We start from the raw sequence: 15,550 nt of genomic DNA, 5'->3' as shown, positions 1-15,550 counted from the left end.
ACCAGCTTTACAAATAGAATATTGCTTGTAAATGGGTAGCAATTTGAGCACAGCTCTCCACCAGAAAGATCCAATCATTTTGTCCCTTGGGTGACTATTACCATAATATGTGTCCTATATAAATTTGACCCATGAAATCTCAGCCTTGTCAAGTTGTTGCGACTGAAGGATATTATGGACATGCATGCTGACCCTTGGGTAGTAGCTGGAGATTTCAACCTCATCGATGATCTATCCTATAAGAACAATGAGTGGATAAATCGTCGTATGACAGGCAAGGTCTAAAGGATGCTTACGGAGCTAGAGCTTAAGGATATATACCTCAATGGCAGGAGGTACACATGGTCTACTAAGCGTCGACAGCCCACGTTGGATAAGTTGGATCGTGTCGTCACAATAGTTGATTGGGAAGCCATGCACCTTTTCTCTTTCCTCTCGGTGTTGAGCATGTCTGTGTCAAATCATTGTCCAGTTCTTTTGGTTCTTGACCCTTGCATGCGGTGAGGAAACCGATTTCACTTCCAAACCTTCTAGACAAAGGCAGAGGCTTCTAGAATGTGGTGCAGGAAATGTGGAATGAGCAGCAGCCAATTGCCAATCCCTTCAAGCGTCTAGCAGCTGAGGTAAAAACCACCGCTCGCACGATTGGCTAGGTGAAGCGACCACTTCATTGGAAACGTCAAATTCCAAATCATGGTAGCTAACGAGGTGATTCTTCTTCTGGACATCACCATGGAGTCGAGGGTACCCTCGGATGGCGAGCGAGAGCTGCTCAAGATGATCAAGCTCTTGGTCTGACATCCCTTGCGCGGTCTATTGTCAATTCTCACATGCCAAGAGGCCCAAGACGGCCAGACCCAATTACGGTGCAGCGAATGTAAAAGCCCATTACATCGGATGCTGCTATTCTACACCCGGGCGGCTCAGACGAGCCCGGGTGTGAACAGTAAAATTATTTTAAATAGAAAAAAGTAAATAAAAAACTCTGGATTTTTTGTGGTGCAAGATGCTCATCTGCGTGATTGCTTGATGCCCGTACAAAATTTGGTAAAGTCTGGACATTCAAGGAGTTCATCGCAAAAAAGATAAATTTTAGGTGTCTGGTTTTTTTTTGAAAACAACATTGTTCATGCTCGATTTTGTTTTATTTCTCATGAGCTTATCAAATGTCCAAACAACCAAAAAAAATAGCACGAACATCACACATTTGAGCAACTTGCATAAAAAATTCAGGGTCTTTTTTTTTCTGTTCACCGGGTGTTGATGGGCTGGGGCGTCGAATTGAATTTTCGCAGTCCATCCATCTGCTCCCTCCGTTCCAAAATAGATCGGAGGGAGTACATTGCAAATGTCCCCGAAGAAAAGAAGTCTCCATTGCAAATGGACTGAAAACTAATCCCTTCGCCGAAAAAATTACTCCTAACTCTAACTACGGTCATGTCTGCATCACGGTCGGAAGGCGATGAGGCCCTCGTCAACGAGGTGCTCACCGACGATGAGCTCCGTGCGGTGCTCACCCGCCTGGGGCCCGAGTCGGAGCGCGACGCGTTCGGGCTCGTGTGCAGGCGCTGGCTCCGGATCCAGAGCTCCGAGCGCCGCCGCCTGCGCGCGCGCGCCGGTCCGTCCATGTTGCGCCGCCTGGCAGCACGCTTCCCGGGCATTCTCGAGCTCGATCTCTCCCAGTCGCCGTCCCGCTCGTTCTACCCCGGTGTTATCGACGACGATCTGCACGTCATTGCAGGGGGGTTCTGCAATCTACGAGTTCTCGCCCTGCAGAACTGCAAAGGTGAGACCTCTTTTCGGTCTGATCCATTCGCGCTGTTTGTGTGCGTGAATGCGCAAATGCAGAAAGCTTTCCTTCTTATCAAATAGTAGGATTTGTGATTTATTGGGTTTCTTGCCCTACAAAGATGGGAGAGAATAAGCAAACTGGGGCGTCTGAAGAACTTTGTTGTGGCATCATTTTAACTCTGTCAAATTTTAATCGTTCAATCACAAACACGTGAACAACGAAATTTAATGAAATACGAACTGGTAAGCCACACAATATACATGTTCGATGCCTACCAAATAGCCCAGACAGCTACAACTACTGCTCTAATTCGAAGTGAGAAGTACATACATGAGAAATTTCCCAATTTCTGGAAGGTCGTTTTCGACGCAGGTTATATTACGCTGGCTACTGTCTTAGACCAGAGAACTCGACTCTAGTAGAGATATTTGTAGCCCTGGTTAAATGTTTGGTTCTATATGCTGGTCAGATGCAGATGTTCAGTTGTCCTCAATTGTGTTTATAGAACATGCTGATTTCTGTGATGTGGAATCCCATTTGTACTTCTTTTACAGCTCCGAGAAAAAGTTCTGTTTGGTACTTTGTTGTGGTAATAACCCATCAGTTCAATTTGGGTAGTCTGACTAGAGAATTTTTAGCTGGGCAAATGTACTTCCAACAAAATATGTATTCATACAACTTGTGGTCTTTGTAGCATTTCTCTGACACAGTGATTAATATTGGTAATCTTCAGCACTGTGAAGTTACTAGCATTGCTAGAAGTTACGAGTTTTCGGTATTGATGCATTCACGCAGTTCAGAACTGGAACCGGCATCTTTCATTGCCATTTTGGCTTCAAGCGCGCAGTTTTTAGCACGGACTGATACTTATGTTCTTTATTTATTTTTCTTGAACCTAAATGGCACTTAGAGTTTGTGGAGACTAAATATAATAGCGGGCACCAGTTATCTGATTTGATTGTGAATTGTTGGTATTTCCTTAATCTAATGTATTTACATATTCTACTGTTCATGTCTGTCTTAGGTATCACTGATGTTGGAATGGTCAAATTAGGAGAAGGGCTGCAATGTCTGCAAACCCTAGATGTCTCTCACTGCAAAAAACTTAGTGATAAAGGATTAAAGGTGGTTGCGTCAGGGTGCCAGAAGTTGAGACAGTTGCACATCGCAGGTTGCAGATTAATAACTGATAATTTGTTGCATGCTGTATCAAAAAACTGTTTGAACTTGGAAGAGCTTGGGGCTGCAGGATGTAACAGCATAACAGATGCTGGAATCTCAGCTCTAGCCGATGGTTGTCATAAAGTGAAGTCACTAGACATAAGCAAATGCAATAAAGTTGGTGATCCTGGAATTTGCAAAATTGCTGAGGTCTCTTCGTCATCTCTGGTGTCATTGAAACTGTTGGATTGCAGCAAAGTGGGCAATAAGTCCATCTATTCACTAGCTAAGTTCTGCTGCAACCTAGAGACTCTCATCATCGGCGGATGTCGGGATATTAGCGATGAGTCCATAGAAGCACTAGCTCTTGCCTGTTGTAGCAGCCTCCGGATTTTAAGAATGGACTGGTGCTTGAAAATAACAGACGCCTCGTTGAGAAGTCTGTTGTGCAACTGTAGACTTCTTGCCGCTATTGATGTCGGGTGCTGCGACCAAATAACTGATGCGGCATTTCAGGGCATGGAAGCTAACTTGTTTCAGTCGGAATTGAGAGTTCTGAAGATCAACAATTGTGTTGACCTCACAGTTGTGGGAGTGAGCAGCGTGATAGAGTCATGCAAGGCACTCGAGTACCTCGACGTCCGATCATGTCCTCAGGTTACAAGGCAGAGCTGCGAGGAAGCTGGGTTGCAGCTACCTGCTGGCTGCAAGGTGAACTTTGAAGGTAGCTTGTCGGAGTCTGATCCATCTGTTGATAGGTTCTTCTAGGGTCAGCTATGAACTCCGATTAGAGCTGTTGTGGCACTGCCCAACTCGCATGGCATGTACTACTACTGTAGAAAGTAGCACCAGGGCACATGCAATGAATAAGAAAAAGTATGTGTTGTATTAATTGGAATAATTGTTCGATCGAATTGCATGTACTACCTTCAGTGATCTAAAACATCTTATATTAGTTTACAGAGGGAGTACATCTCAATGCTTTCTGGGTATAATGGCGCTGTTGTGTTGCTAAATGTTGTAAATGTGGTATAAAATGAATAGACTAAATGAGCATAGCTAAAGCTGTTCATTTACAACCAAAAACGCATCCAAAATTGAATTTATTTACTTACAAAACGGTGGCTTAAAAGCACTACAAATAGGTGATTGTAAAGATGATTATTAAGATAAACTCAAAATTCACAGGAGCAGAGAAATGTCTCCCAGAATGAACAGTAAAACATAAACTAGTTAAAAATCTGTACTATAAAGAAATGGCATTATTTTGTGCATGATCGTGCCATTTTCATGCAAAAAGAAACATCTTTGCGCTCTTGGCAGCTTCAATGCTCTAAAAAAAGGTTAAATACATGTGTTTTTTCTATATAAAAAAATCCAGGATCTCACAAAAACAGACATGTACATGTATAATTTTTCCTATATTTCAATGTTTGACAAAATTCCTCCCTCAGAAGAAAAAAGAAAAATTATTTTCCACCTGAGAGAACATGCTTTTGTTTTTACAAAAAGGGCACCTTTGGAGTTTGGACTACCCACAAAAATATGTGGGTTCACAATATTATGATGATCGTTACAGGTGACACTTGCTCAAACTTCAAGCAGATGGTAGGGGTAATGTGAATTTGCACAAGATTGGCACCGTGGCATTTCCTAGGCATTGATGATTCAGGAATCACGATATGTTTGAATTGTTGCCAAAATCAGTCTAGTACTAAATATTACTCTCTCCGTCTCATAATATAAGATCGGTTTTCAAGCCAACATCCCTCCTCACTGTCGGACGGAGGGAGTAATAATGTTTTGTGATGATTAATTTTTTTGGATGGTTGCTAAAACGTTGACATGCCTGCATCTATCCGCATCTATCGTTGTTATTGATGGCTTTGACATTTGTCTCGGTGGCTCAGACTTTTCTGAACCCATGAGCTTGTAGAAGTTGCTCGGATAAAAAGATCACTGGATCCGAATATTGCGCAGAGACCCCCTCCCCCCCATCCTCGATGGGATCTGCAGCCGCGTCGGCTGATGGGTTGGCTTCTCCCTTCCCCTAGACGCCTACCCTTTTGACGGTTGGGGCTGATTGGAGACCGGGGGCTAGGAAGGTGAAGCGGGAAGATCAGACGTTGATGCGGGTGGCAGCGACGGAGCGGGCCGACCCGAGTTTCTGTGCCCGGCGGTGGCGGAAAGGTGGCGACCTTCCTCACGAAGGAGATGACGACGATGTTGGCTACCACAACAAGGAGCGCAAGAATAGAGAGGGAGTTGCTGCAGGAGTGGGATGCATCTACGTGGCGTTGGCGGTTGTGACGACGGCTGCCAAGTCGCGGGGATGTGTCATAAGTGGGCCTTCTCATTCCACACAGAGGTGTCGCCCTTATCGTCCTCGAGCACCTTCCTCCTACCTCGCAGCCCTCCCTGCGCACATGGAGGCCGGCGGGTTCTGGAGGGCCGGCTTCCGTGTTCGTGTTGCAAGTCGCAACGCCTGGTGGCCTGTGCTGGTGAGGCGTCGCCTATCACACGGAGGTGCAGCGGTAGCATAGCACGAGGCCCATGCTGAGGTGGAGCAAGGCGTACCGTGTCAAGGATTCCTTTGCGCCAGGGCAAGGGCTCTGGGCTGAAGGACCAATGACATGGTGGTGTCGAGCTCTCGTGGTGTACGGTGGCGAGACCACCTTTGCACGAGGTGGCTGCCTTGGGCGGAAGGATGGCGACACGTGGCGTTCGGTGGCTGGTTGGACGAGCGGACTATTGTAGCAGCAGAGGTCCTGCGCCCGACAAAGCTGGCGTTTGGCGGTGGCGCGGCTTCGTCGGCTAGATACGAACCATGGCATGGCCGGCCTCCTGAGGGCCATCGTGATGGTCTATGGTGTTCAGTCCCACCCATTTGCTAGAGCCACCTTGGTCTAACATGAAGAACTGGCAAACATGACTGTCAGGAGACAAACAGACTGGCATAGACTAGTGGTGGAAAGGGGCTAATGATTTCCCACCCACTCAGGTTCAAGGCACGATACTTGCAATTTAATTTATTGCACCAATTATACTGTAGGGGCCTCCCTTATAGTCTCTCTGTAAAAAAAGATGGTGCTTGGAACACACTTTGTTCTAGTTTTGCTGGTCGGGCACAGCAACGGCTAACTTGCGTTGTTATCTTATTCAAGATGTTATCTGCATGTCGACGGCGGTGTCAGGGCGTTTATCCCTTCGTGAAGGTGTTGCTGCAGAAGAAGTCAACATAGTGGTAGGTGTTACATTCATATTTTGCAATGGTTCAACCGTAGTTGTTTTTGTTATGTACTCCACTTATTGATGACTTTGACGTTGATGTCTTGCATCAACTTTAATAAAGATGGATATATGCATCATAATGATGCGGAGACCGAGGGTTCCAACCTCCTTTTTAAAGAAAAAAATGAGCTTGATGCAGCGATCAAAAAGTTGCTGATATAGATCAAGAGACACCGACGAACGCGATATGTGAAGCAAATCTCTGCACTAAGAAAGAAAACACTGATAAGGTCAACATAGAAACTCTGAAAGCCAATAAAGCCAATCGAATATAGATGTGTCCATCGAAAACCTAAATCAACCAGATCTCGCAAGACCTGCGCCGCTTCAAATACATATATGATGTCAAGCACATACACCGACGCCTCTCTTCTCTGGTGACCTATACACGCCAGGTTTCTCTTATGAATGGTGCGATCCGGCATCCTTGAAGCTCGGAACTCCTCTCTGGAATGTCATTGAAGATCACGGCGATGTATCCCTCTAGCGCCTCCGACGAGCCTGCTTGACGAAGACCACCACTCGACCTATCATCTCCTTCGTCATCCATGGCAGCCCTCCAACACCTCCTCAGAAGGTCACCCCAATCGGTACCTTCCTGCCACCATCGGTGTCACGCGGGCTTTGCCGACGACGCACACTGGCGGCGGTAAGACGGGTTGGCGACGGGTGATGGCTAGGGTTCGGTCGACCGCCTCGCCCCTTCTCGCAGACCAAGGTTTCTGTGTTTTATATTATCGTCGAATATGTTACCTTAGCGATGTGTTCAAGCGAGAGCATTCACACCATGATCAATACAAGGTTGTTTAAGCCCTTCCACATCTGCTTAGGCAGACGTCGACAAGCAGCGGGCCACCAATGGCAAGTCAAAAATCTAGAAAGATACATTTGAAAGAGTTTTTCTTAAATATGGACTTTGAGCCATCATCTACGTCTATAATATCTTTTCTTGAGTAGAAAAACATTGTAAAATTTTACATGTTGATCCAAAAAGGAAAAAAGATCACCACTGCCAGCAAACGATCTGAACCGTCAAATATCCATCCCCTCCACAGCGAGATTTTCCTCTCCGCCTCCCCTATCCCTTCCTCGCCCGCGCAGCCACCCTGCTCTCCTGCTCTGACCTACCCAAACCCCAACCAGTCCGGCTCCAAAATCTCACCCACAGTCCAGCAGCATCGCCGTGACCTGGAGCTGCCGCCGTCCCGTAGCTCTGCTTCGCCACCGACGCCTCAATCCCTCCCCCCAACACCCCCAGAACCCTCCCGCGTGGCCGCCATCGCCGTCCCCTTTCTGCCCCCACCCCGTTCTCAATCCCGCACATTTGTTTCCAAGGTATGAGCTTTTGGTCATCCGTTGATTACTTGTTCTCAAACTAATTTCCCCCAATTTTCTTGTGTGCACACCGGCACGTCATCTAGATCCGCCCCTGGTTTTGTGACTCACCTGACCCGGTTGCCTGATTATTTCGCACAGCCACAAGCGCACCCTGCCCTGAACTTGCTGAGATATAAAGTGTTTGAGACATAACTGCAGTTATCGAGCTGAGGTGCTGTGTTTGACATTGCTCAGTAATAGCATAAATGAGGCTAATTATGGGGCAAGTTCATCGGAATGTTCTTGCGCTGGCGTCATCTCGGTCATGCTTTGTCATCGGTGACCATCTCCCGTTCAGAATGCTGTCGTTGCCACGGGCATCAGGGTTCCATCAGACTGCTTGGCGGGGTAGTCAAACTGTCGAGGACAGCGGCAGCACACTAACTCTGGCTAGCCTGGAAGTCCAAAGCAAAGCTGATTATGTGAAGAAGGAAAGGGTGCCACAAAGCAAAGCTGATTACGTGAAGAAGGAAAGGGTGCCACAAAGCAAAGCTGATTATGTGAAGAAGGAAAGGGTGCAACGAACTGGAGGGCCGAAGGCAAGCTCAAGAGATTCTGCTTTCAGTGTGAAACCAAAGAAGGGTTCTACGCTTAGTCTGAAGCCAGCGAAGAGTGCCTTACCAAAGCCACCAGTGGTGAAGAAGAAACTGAAGATCGACGAGGCTTTATTTTCTGCAAGTTCATTTGAAGAACTCGGTTTGCCGCCTTTGCTCATTGACCGGCTGAACAAGGAAGGCCTGACCTCTCCAACTGAGGTCCAGTCCGCTTCTATTCCTGTCATATCACAAAGGCATGATGCGGTTATCCAATCATATACTGGGTCGGGGAAAACACTTGCGTACCTTCTCCCTATTCTTTCTGAAATAGGCCCCCTGAAGAGGGCTAGAGAACAGGGTAATTCTGAAAAGAGATCAGGTATAGAAGCTGTTGTCGTTGCTCCTTCAAGAGAACTAGGAATGCAGATAGTGCGAGAAGTGGAGAAGATTCTGGGTCCTGATGATAAGAGACTTGTCCAGCAGCTTGTTGGCGGTGCTAACCGTTCGAGGCAAGAGGAAGCACTGAAGAAGAACAAGCCTATTATAGTTGTTGGAACACCTGGACGCATTTCGGAAATTTCAGCGGCGGGTAAGCTACAAACTCATAACTGCCGTTTTCTTGTACTAGATGAAGTTGACCAGCTCTTATCATTCAATTACCGTGAGGATATGCATAGAATACTGGAGCACGTTGGAAGGAAACCTAGCACTTCATCTTCTAGTCACATCCTTGGTCCACTTGCTAGGCGGTCTGACCGCCAGACAATCTTGGTTTCAGCAACAGTGCCGTTTTCAGTTATACGTGCAGCCAGGAGTTGGGGCCATGATCCAGTTCTTGTTAGGGCTAAGAGTGTAGTCCCGCTTGACTCGATCACTGTTCCAAGGCCCATGCTGTCCCAGGGTGACCCTAACTCTGATTCCCCAACAATGTCAGTGAATCAAGCTGCAGTTGACAGCTTACCGCCATCGTTGGAGCATTACTACTGTACAACCAAGGCTCACCACAAAGTTGACACTTTAAGGAGATGCATCCATGCCCTGGAAGCAGAGACGGTGATTGCATTTATGAACAACACCAAGCCACTGAAGGATGTTGTGTTTAAGTTGGAGGCCCGTGGGATGAAAGCTATCGAGCTACATGGAGATCTTGGGAAGCTTGCAAGGTCAACAGTTCTTAAAAAGTTCAAGGCAGGTGAATTCAGGGTTCTGGTCACAAACGAGCTGTCCGCCAGAGGACTGGACATACCAGAATGCGACCTTGTGATCAACCTGGATCTTCCCACAGACTCTACGCACTACGCCCACAGAGCTGGCCGGACTGGACGTCTTGGGCGGAAAGGGACCGTGGTCTCAATATGTGAAGAAAGTGAGGCATTTATCATGAGGAAAATGCGCAAGCAGTTAGGTGTGGCCATCAAGCCATGTGAATTCACCGAAGGCCAGATTACCGTTCATAAGGAGGAAGACGTGGAATAGAACTCTGCATTGCTCAACCATCGTTTTAGTTTGTCTTAAGTGCTACTGTTTTTTCGTTGGCATTTAGTCCGACTGTATTTTCTTAAAATGTTGCCACTTAATACTTTTGCTCAGCGGAGACTAGATACATTGGAAAATACATGGTCCTTTTTTGCTGGTAGCATTCAGCAGGAGTGCAGGGCATTGAAATCTGAAAATTACCAGTCTTTTCTGGTGACGTTTAGCTGTTTATTTTTCAATGCATGGTTGATGTTCAGCTGGATTATATGTTTTGGTGCCCCTCTTATGGAGCGGTACTGCGATTTGTGAGATGACTCCTAGAATGACTTAATGCTGTGTATATTTGAAATTGCACGTGCGAGATATGTGAAAAGGCTTGCAAACTCCTGTCCATTTTTGTTCGTTTGCAGATAAGTAAAGCTGGATGCTATCCATTTCGCAAATAGCCCTTATAGCTCAGTGGTAGAGCGTCAGTCTTGTAAACTGAAGGTCCGTAGTTCGATCCTGCGTGAGGGCAATTTTTTCCGTGCACATGTTTTTAATCTTCTCAGCAACACAATCCTTCCATCCATTTCGCCCTGATGCGTGCCAAATGCCGTAGGGCTTTTGCACGCCCAACCCAAATGCGACACAAATCCAGTTTCTTTTTACATATGCAGTGCAACTAGCTCAGCAGTCAGTTGCAATTTTCTTTTCCCTTTTGTGTGGCAAAATCCAGTTTTACATATGTCCTCCTTTGGACATTCAGGAAAAGATAGAAGAAAAAAGGGCTTTTGAAGAGCAGACGCGGCAAATTTGCCAGCAATCTGCATCGCTGCTCGTGGTTTGTTTCTCCAGCACTTGGCAACCAAAAGCACTGTGTGTTGGTGTTGCAGCCTTGTTAAAGTCTGGGGACATGCCCTCCTCAACCGTTGTGGCAGAGAGTGGGGGCCAAAGAGTGAGTGCCAACTAGGATTTTCAAAGTTTGAGAGTTTGAGTTCATCCAGATCTTAGATTATGCTTAATTAAGCATTTAAGCCATCGAGCACAGAAAATGCGGCTGGACGACAGACAATTCATGGCTGAATAGGCTCAGCTTTGCTAATTGTGCTTCGACTATATTAGCTTTGCGGTCGAAATACACTTTCGGAAATAGAACAGTACGCTCTTATATTTCTTTGCAGAGGGAGTACAAAATTCTCTTCTGGAAGCATTTGTCATTTTAAAAATAGGGGGAATTCACAAGCTGAAGTCTAAGCTTATGAATGTAAGATGTAATATGTGTCATCAATCATGAAAGTGAGACTAAGGTAATTGTTCTATTTCCGAAAGTGTATTTCGACCGCAAAGCTAATATAGTCGAAGCACAATTAGCAAAGCTGAGCCTATTCAGCCATGAATTGTCTGTCGTCCAGCCGCATTTTCTGTGCTCGATGGCTTAAATGCTTAATTAAGCATAATCTAAGATCTGGATGAACTCAAACTCTCAAACTTTGAAAATCCTAGTTGGCACTCACTCTTTGGCCCTACTTGATAAGTTTCCGTAAGTTAATGGCCGCAGGCAATCATGCACATAGAGAAATTCACGCTTCAACCAAGGCAACAATATGTCTTTATCATGAAGAAATATGCATGCCATAACATTGTTTTACCAACCGATTCGGGGCTACATGCTATTGCTGCAATCAACTTATTCTGGAACAAACATTAATCAAGTCAAAAAAAATTACATTCATGATCCCGACTCTGTTGGAGTTTTCGCAACAATGGAGATAGCATGAAGACCCGAGTTCAACTCATCGGTCAAGAGATCGTACACCATCCTATGACGCTTCACAAGGTTCTGCCCTTCAAACTTGGGTGAAATTACCTTGATGTTAAAATGCGTCTCATTTGCATTGTCCTTCACAGCTGCATGCCCAGCATGTTGGTAAGAAACATCTTCAATATCTAGTGCACTGGCCTCCAAAGCAGACTGCAGCTTTTGCCTCATCCGAGCAGCTCTTGAGAGCACAACACTGGTACCTCGTGAACCCATCATTTTTCAGCCTGATTCAAGAGCAACCGCCTAAAAGAAGAATATATTGGTTATGCAAAGTAATCACCATTGCAAGGGTAATATCATGTTACATGATTCATATACATAAGCAATGGGTTGACATGAACCAACAGTCCCCACTCCAAGGCCAGAGTTGTATAAAGCAAACAAGCAAAATGCCTTGGCCTAAACTAATCTCAAATGCTCATTCCCCAAAGTCATAAAAAAATACTATCATGTAGCACATATCTGTTCTTGTAACCGGCTGGTCCCATTGTCCATTTGTGGATTCTAATTTCTGAACAACTAATATGAATTCAAGAGACAGAAAATAGTGTATCTTCCCTTGATTGACAAAATAACCATCCAACTGGAACGGATCGAAAACAGCCTAACAACACCACTGATGCTAACTTTTAGAATCCCGAACTGAGTTTCCTTCTATATCGTGACTTGTAAGCCCCAGGTACATAATCAAAACCTAGATGGTGAAATCGAAGACAAGACCAAAACCTAGATTTTTTGAAAAAAATTGAGAATTAAAATCAAAACCTAGATGGTGAAATTGGACCGTCCTTACATGGATGGATCACACGAGGCGGAAAAAGACTACTACGGAGTCAAATATCTCACTCCTGTTAGTGAAATTAGTAGGCATGTGGAGTATTTTCGAAGCGGATCTGACGGGAAGCTTACAGCGGAAACGAAAAGGTTCTAGGGTTGCTATGGCCTGAGCCCTTTTATTGGTAATGGAGTACAAAATTTTCGCTGGAGCGCGCTGGAGCAATACGCAGTAAACAAAGAAAAGAAAAGAAAAGGTAGAACTTACGCCGTTGCTGGAAGTTGTGGCGTCCTGTGTTGCGGTAGGAGGTGGAGAAGGAAGACGGCGGCTTAGGGGTGGGGAAGGGGAAAGCAGAGGTACAAAAAAAAAGCTCAAGTATATACCTGGAATTTTCGGATGGGAGAAGGAAAAAAAACGTATGCGGTGAGCGTGGATCGAACACGCGACCTTCAGATCTTCAGTCTGACGCTCTCCCAACTGAGCTATCCCCGCTATGCGTTATTCGTAAAATCTTCTCCTATATGCTTAGCGTTTATTTAGTTCCAGTTGGGAACCTCATCATGGTAAAAATCTGCATCATGCTTCACTTTGCTGCAAATGCTCGTCATGTTAATTATACCTAGGCAGATAAAACATTGTCATTCGAGCAAATCCAACATGCATCCTTCTGCTGGGTCTCAGAAATTTGACGCAGAGGGTGAATTCACACAGCACGAAAACCGTCAACGATGTTTGGACACGGCTTTTCAGGGGAGAAGAAAAGAGCCTAGTCCCGTCCGCCCGGTTTCACGTGTGGCGCACGGCAGGGCTAGTCGACCGTGACCGAGCTGACGGCCTATCTATCTCCCCAGCCAGCAATGCAGCTTATCCACTGGCGCAGGCGCAGGCGACGCGCAGCACGGCACACCAAAAAGTACGGGCCGACCGAGACCGCTAGCCACGAGGCTTCCCGGCGACCCGCGCGCTACGTGCAGCCGTGCACCACCGACGGAAGCATACCGGAGAACTGGCCATGTTTTGACCACACGGCGGGCGGGCGAGCGGCGAACCATGCACTGACGCGCAGAGACGACAGCGCGCGCAGGTCGGCACATGCGCGTGCTAGTACGTACCGTCTCCAATGGCAAAGGAGGAATATGCAGAGAGGGCGGGGGCAGCTGGCGGCCACCAACCAGCTCCTGTGACACGGCGAGAGGACGGACGGGCATGCATTGCACGCCAGTATGCGGCATCTGCATCCGATCAGCGAGCTGCGAGCGTTGCGTGTGCTCTGAGATGTGTGCCTGCCAACAGCGGTTTGCCTGGCGCTCTGACGGGTCTCGGTCACCCCGGTCGGTCTGCGCCTGTGTCGCTTTTTACTGTAGCTTGCGGGAGGCTTTGCTTGCATGCAGATGCATGTTGAGGTAATAAACCCTAGCTTGCATAGAATGTGATGATTTAGGGGGTGTTTGGTTCAGAAGTCCTAGGACTTTTTCTAGTTCCAGGGACTAATAAAAAACTCTTTAGTAAAGTCTTTTTCTAGTCCCTGTAGAAAAAGTCCCTCCCGTTTGGTTCCTAGGGACTTTTTAGGGACTTTTTCTAGTCTCTGGGACTAAAAAGTCCCTGAATCAAACTTGTAAAACTTGACTCCACCATACCCCAACTTGCACCTCATGTGATGATTTAGTCCCAGGCCAATCACAACTCGATAATTGGCAGCCACGTGGCTGGACCGATCAGCGCACGCACTTTTGCACAAAACTCCCTGTCGTTTCCTTTAATCAACCCGCACTCACCTCCACCTGAATTAAATCTGTCGCGGCAGGCTAGCTACGTCTACGTGTGCAAGTTAGGGTACAAAAGTGCATGTGGAGGTGAGTGCGGGTTGATTAAAGGAAACGGCAGGGGGTTTTGTGCAAAAGTGCATGCGCTGACCGGTCCAGCCACCTGGCTGTCAATTGTTGAGCTGTGATTAGCCTGAGACTAAATCATCATATGAGGTGCAAGTTGAGGTATGATAAAGTCAAGTTTTACAAGTTTAGGACTGAATCATCATATTATATGCAAGTTAGGGTACTTGGAGTGCTATTACGCATGTTTCTGCGTCGCCCAGCGGAGGACCTGACGTGTCACAGGCTTGTGCGTTCGCGTACGTACTGCACTTGCTTGCGGTTGCAGGTTCACGCAAGATTAAGTCGGGCAGGCACGACCATTGTTCCGCGTACATGCATCTCCACTTGTTATTACAGAAGTACGGATCACGCTGTAAAACATCCAAAGTTGTCCAGTATTTTATAGCTTGTGAAAGAACTAAACTGCGAATTGAAGCTAGCCGGGGATCATTATTTTTTTTACCTTGATAAGTGTCACGCATATGACATGAACACATGGCAACTCCGAACATTTTTTATGACAAGTTTAATGACGCGAGGAAGATAACTTTTCCAATGCCAAGTTTCAGTTTTTTTGGGGGTTTTTAAAAAACGTCAGGGTCAGAATGCTTTGTGCCATACGTGTGACACTTATCAGTTGGTGTTTTTTATGGGTGTACTTTGATCTTAGTCGATTGAGACTTAACCAAGTCTCCGTCAAATGACGTATTATGTAAAAAAATCTGAAGAAAAAAATTAAATTGATCTCAATATAAGATCCCATGGATATAGTATCAGCCGAAACTTAATTAAGTCTCAGTTTGACTCGGAAGAAAAAAATGCATCAATCTCGATATAAGATCCCATGGATATAGCAGTTGACTGATATGTAACAAGACTGTTTTTTTTTCCACTGAATGACCCCTTTCAAACTTCTTTTCTAGAGCGCACACAAATTGCATGTCCTATCTTTATAGTAGGCATGGCGTACTATACAAGACAAGCTTCCATCATAACCCGATGAGAAGTAAATACCACTTCAATTGGAATGAACACAATAAAAAAGTACTTGGTCTAAATTGAGCTCTCCTTGCCACGCATCAAACCCCTGGGCCTTCTTTGGTTTGTAGGAATTTTATAGGAATCCCATAGGATTGAATTTGTATAGAAAAAAATCTATCAGAGCTTTTTGGTTTGTAGGAATAGAATCTTATTCATATGGAGGATTTCTTTCTATCCTCCACATTTCATAGGCAAATAAATATTAGTATAGACTCAATGAAAAAAATCCTAAGGGCATCTTCTTTTTTATTCCTATTCATAGGATTTCAAATACATGTCATCTCTGAGTGTCTAAAATAGTTGGCAGGTGAATGACAGGACTCCGATAGCCCTGAGAAGGCCATCGTCTTGGTCTCAACTAAGACGGCGTGTATAACACCCCTGAAGAACAATCCGGAACAACGGCAAGCAACAAAGAACTTCCAA

The 15,550-nt window shown here is 45.8% G+C and overlaps 3 protein-coding genes and 2 non-coding genes across 8 annotated transcripts; 3 read left to right on the top strand and 2 right to left on the bottom strand.

Moving 5' to 3' along the window:
- The first annotated feature begins 1,361 nt into the window (after positions 1 to 1,361).
- LOC109731810 (uncharacterized) lies at positions 1,362 to 3,913 on the top strand. The gene is made up of 2 exons (XM_020290986.4): positions 1,362 to 1,786; positions 2,817 to 3,913. The coding sequence occupies exons 1-2, from the start codon at positions 1,438 to 1,440 to the stop codon at positions 3,719 to 3,721; spliced, it is 1,254 nt and encodes a 417-aa protein (XP_020146575.1). The 5' UTR covers positions 1,362 to 1,437; the 3' UTR covers positions 3,722 to 3,913.
- A 3,396-nt stretch (positions 3,914 to 7,309) lies between these two features.
- Positions 7,310 to 9,898, top strand: LOC109731811 (DEAD-box ATP-dependent RNA helicase 47A). Of its 2 annotated transcripts, none has more exons than XM_020290987.4 (2): positions 7,310 to 7,579; positions 7,721 to 9,898. In XM_020290987.4, the coding sequence occupies exon 2, from the start codon at positions 7,828 to 7,830 to the stop codon at positions 9,631 to 9,633; it is 1,806 nt and encodes a 601-aa protein (XP_020146576.1). In that variant the 5' UTR covers positions 7,310 to 7,579; positions 7,721 to 7,827; the 3' UTR covers positions 9,634 to 9,898. The 2 variants fall into 2 exon arrangements, with proteins under 2 accessions (XP_020146576.1, XP_073357636.1); XM_073501535.1 differs by having other exon boundaries at positions 7,336 to 7,579; positions 7,666 to 9,898.
- Positions 9,899 to 10,078: 180 nt separating this feature from the next.
- On the top strand, positions 10,079 to 10,150 carry TRNAT-UGU (transfer RNA threonine (anticodon UGU)). The gene has a single exon. It is a non-coding gene; the product is annotated as a tRNA-Thr (tRNA).
- A 1,051-nt stretch (positions 10,151 to 11,201) lies between these two features.
- On the bottom strand, positions 11,202 to 12,694 carry LOC109731812 (protein BOLA1, chloroplastic). Of its 3 annotated transcripts, none has more exons than XM_020290989.3 (2): positions 12,480 to 12,694; positions 11,202 to 11,680 (listed from the first exon to the last, which is right to left on the bottom strand). In XM_020290989.3, exon 2 carries the CDS (start codon positions 11,651 to 11,653, stop codon positions 11,345 to 11,347), a length of 309 nt encoding a protein of 102 aa, XP_020146578.1. In that variant the 5' UTR covers positions 11,654 to 11,680; positions 12,480 to 12,694; the 3' UTR covers positions 11,202 to 11,344. The 3 variants fall into 3 exon arrangements, with proteins under 3 accessions (XP_020146578.1, XP_045085878.1, XP_040248521.1); XM_045229943.2 differs by lacking the exon at positions 12,480 to 12,694 and adding an exon at positions 12,347 to 12,462; XM_040392587.3 differs by lacking the exon at positions 12,480 to 12,694 and adding an exon at positions 12,231 to 12,436.
- On the bottom strand, positions 12,632 to 12,704 carry TRNAF-GAA (transfer RNA phenylalanine (anticodon GAA)). The gene has a single exon. It is a non-coding gene; the product is annotated as a tRNA-Phe (tRNA).
- Between the last annotated feature and the right edge of the window lie 2,846 nt (positions 12,705 to 15,550).

This window comes from Aegilops tauschii, chromosome 6 (genome assembly GCF_002575655.3).
Source record: "Aegilops tauschii subsp. strangulata cultivar AL8/78 chromosome 6, Aet v6.0, whole genome shotgun sequence".
NCBI lineage: Eukaryota > Viridiplantae > Streptophyta > Magnoliopsida > Poales > Poaceae > Aegilops > Aegilops tauschii.
This window is presented reverse-complemented; position numbering and strand designations above follow the sequence as displayed.

What these genes read in the sequence shown, in the direction of transcription:
- LOC109731812 (XM_020290989.3), bottom strand. Translation starts at nt 11,653, where the DNA reads ATGATGGGTTCACGAGGTACCAGTGTTGTGCTCTCAAGAGCTGCTCGG.
- LOC109731810 (XM_020290986.4), top strand. Translation starts at nt 1,438, where the DNA reads ATGTCTGCATCACGGTCGGAAGGCGATGAGGCCCTCGTCAACGAGGTG. An exon ending in CGCCCTGCAGAACTGCAAAG is followed by an intron (nt 1,787 to 2,816) that starts GTGAGACCTCTT and finishes TGTCTGTCTTAG; the next exon opens with GTATCACTGATGTTGGAATG.
- LOC109731811 (XM_020290987.4), top strand. Translation starts at nt 7,828, where the DNA reads ATGAGGCTAATTATGGGGCAAGTTCATCGGAATGTTCTTGCGCTGGCG.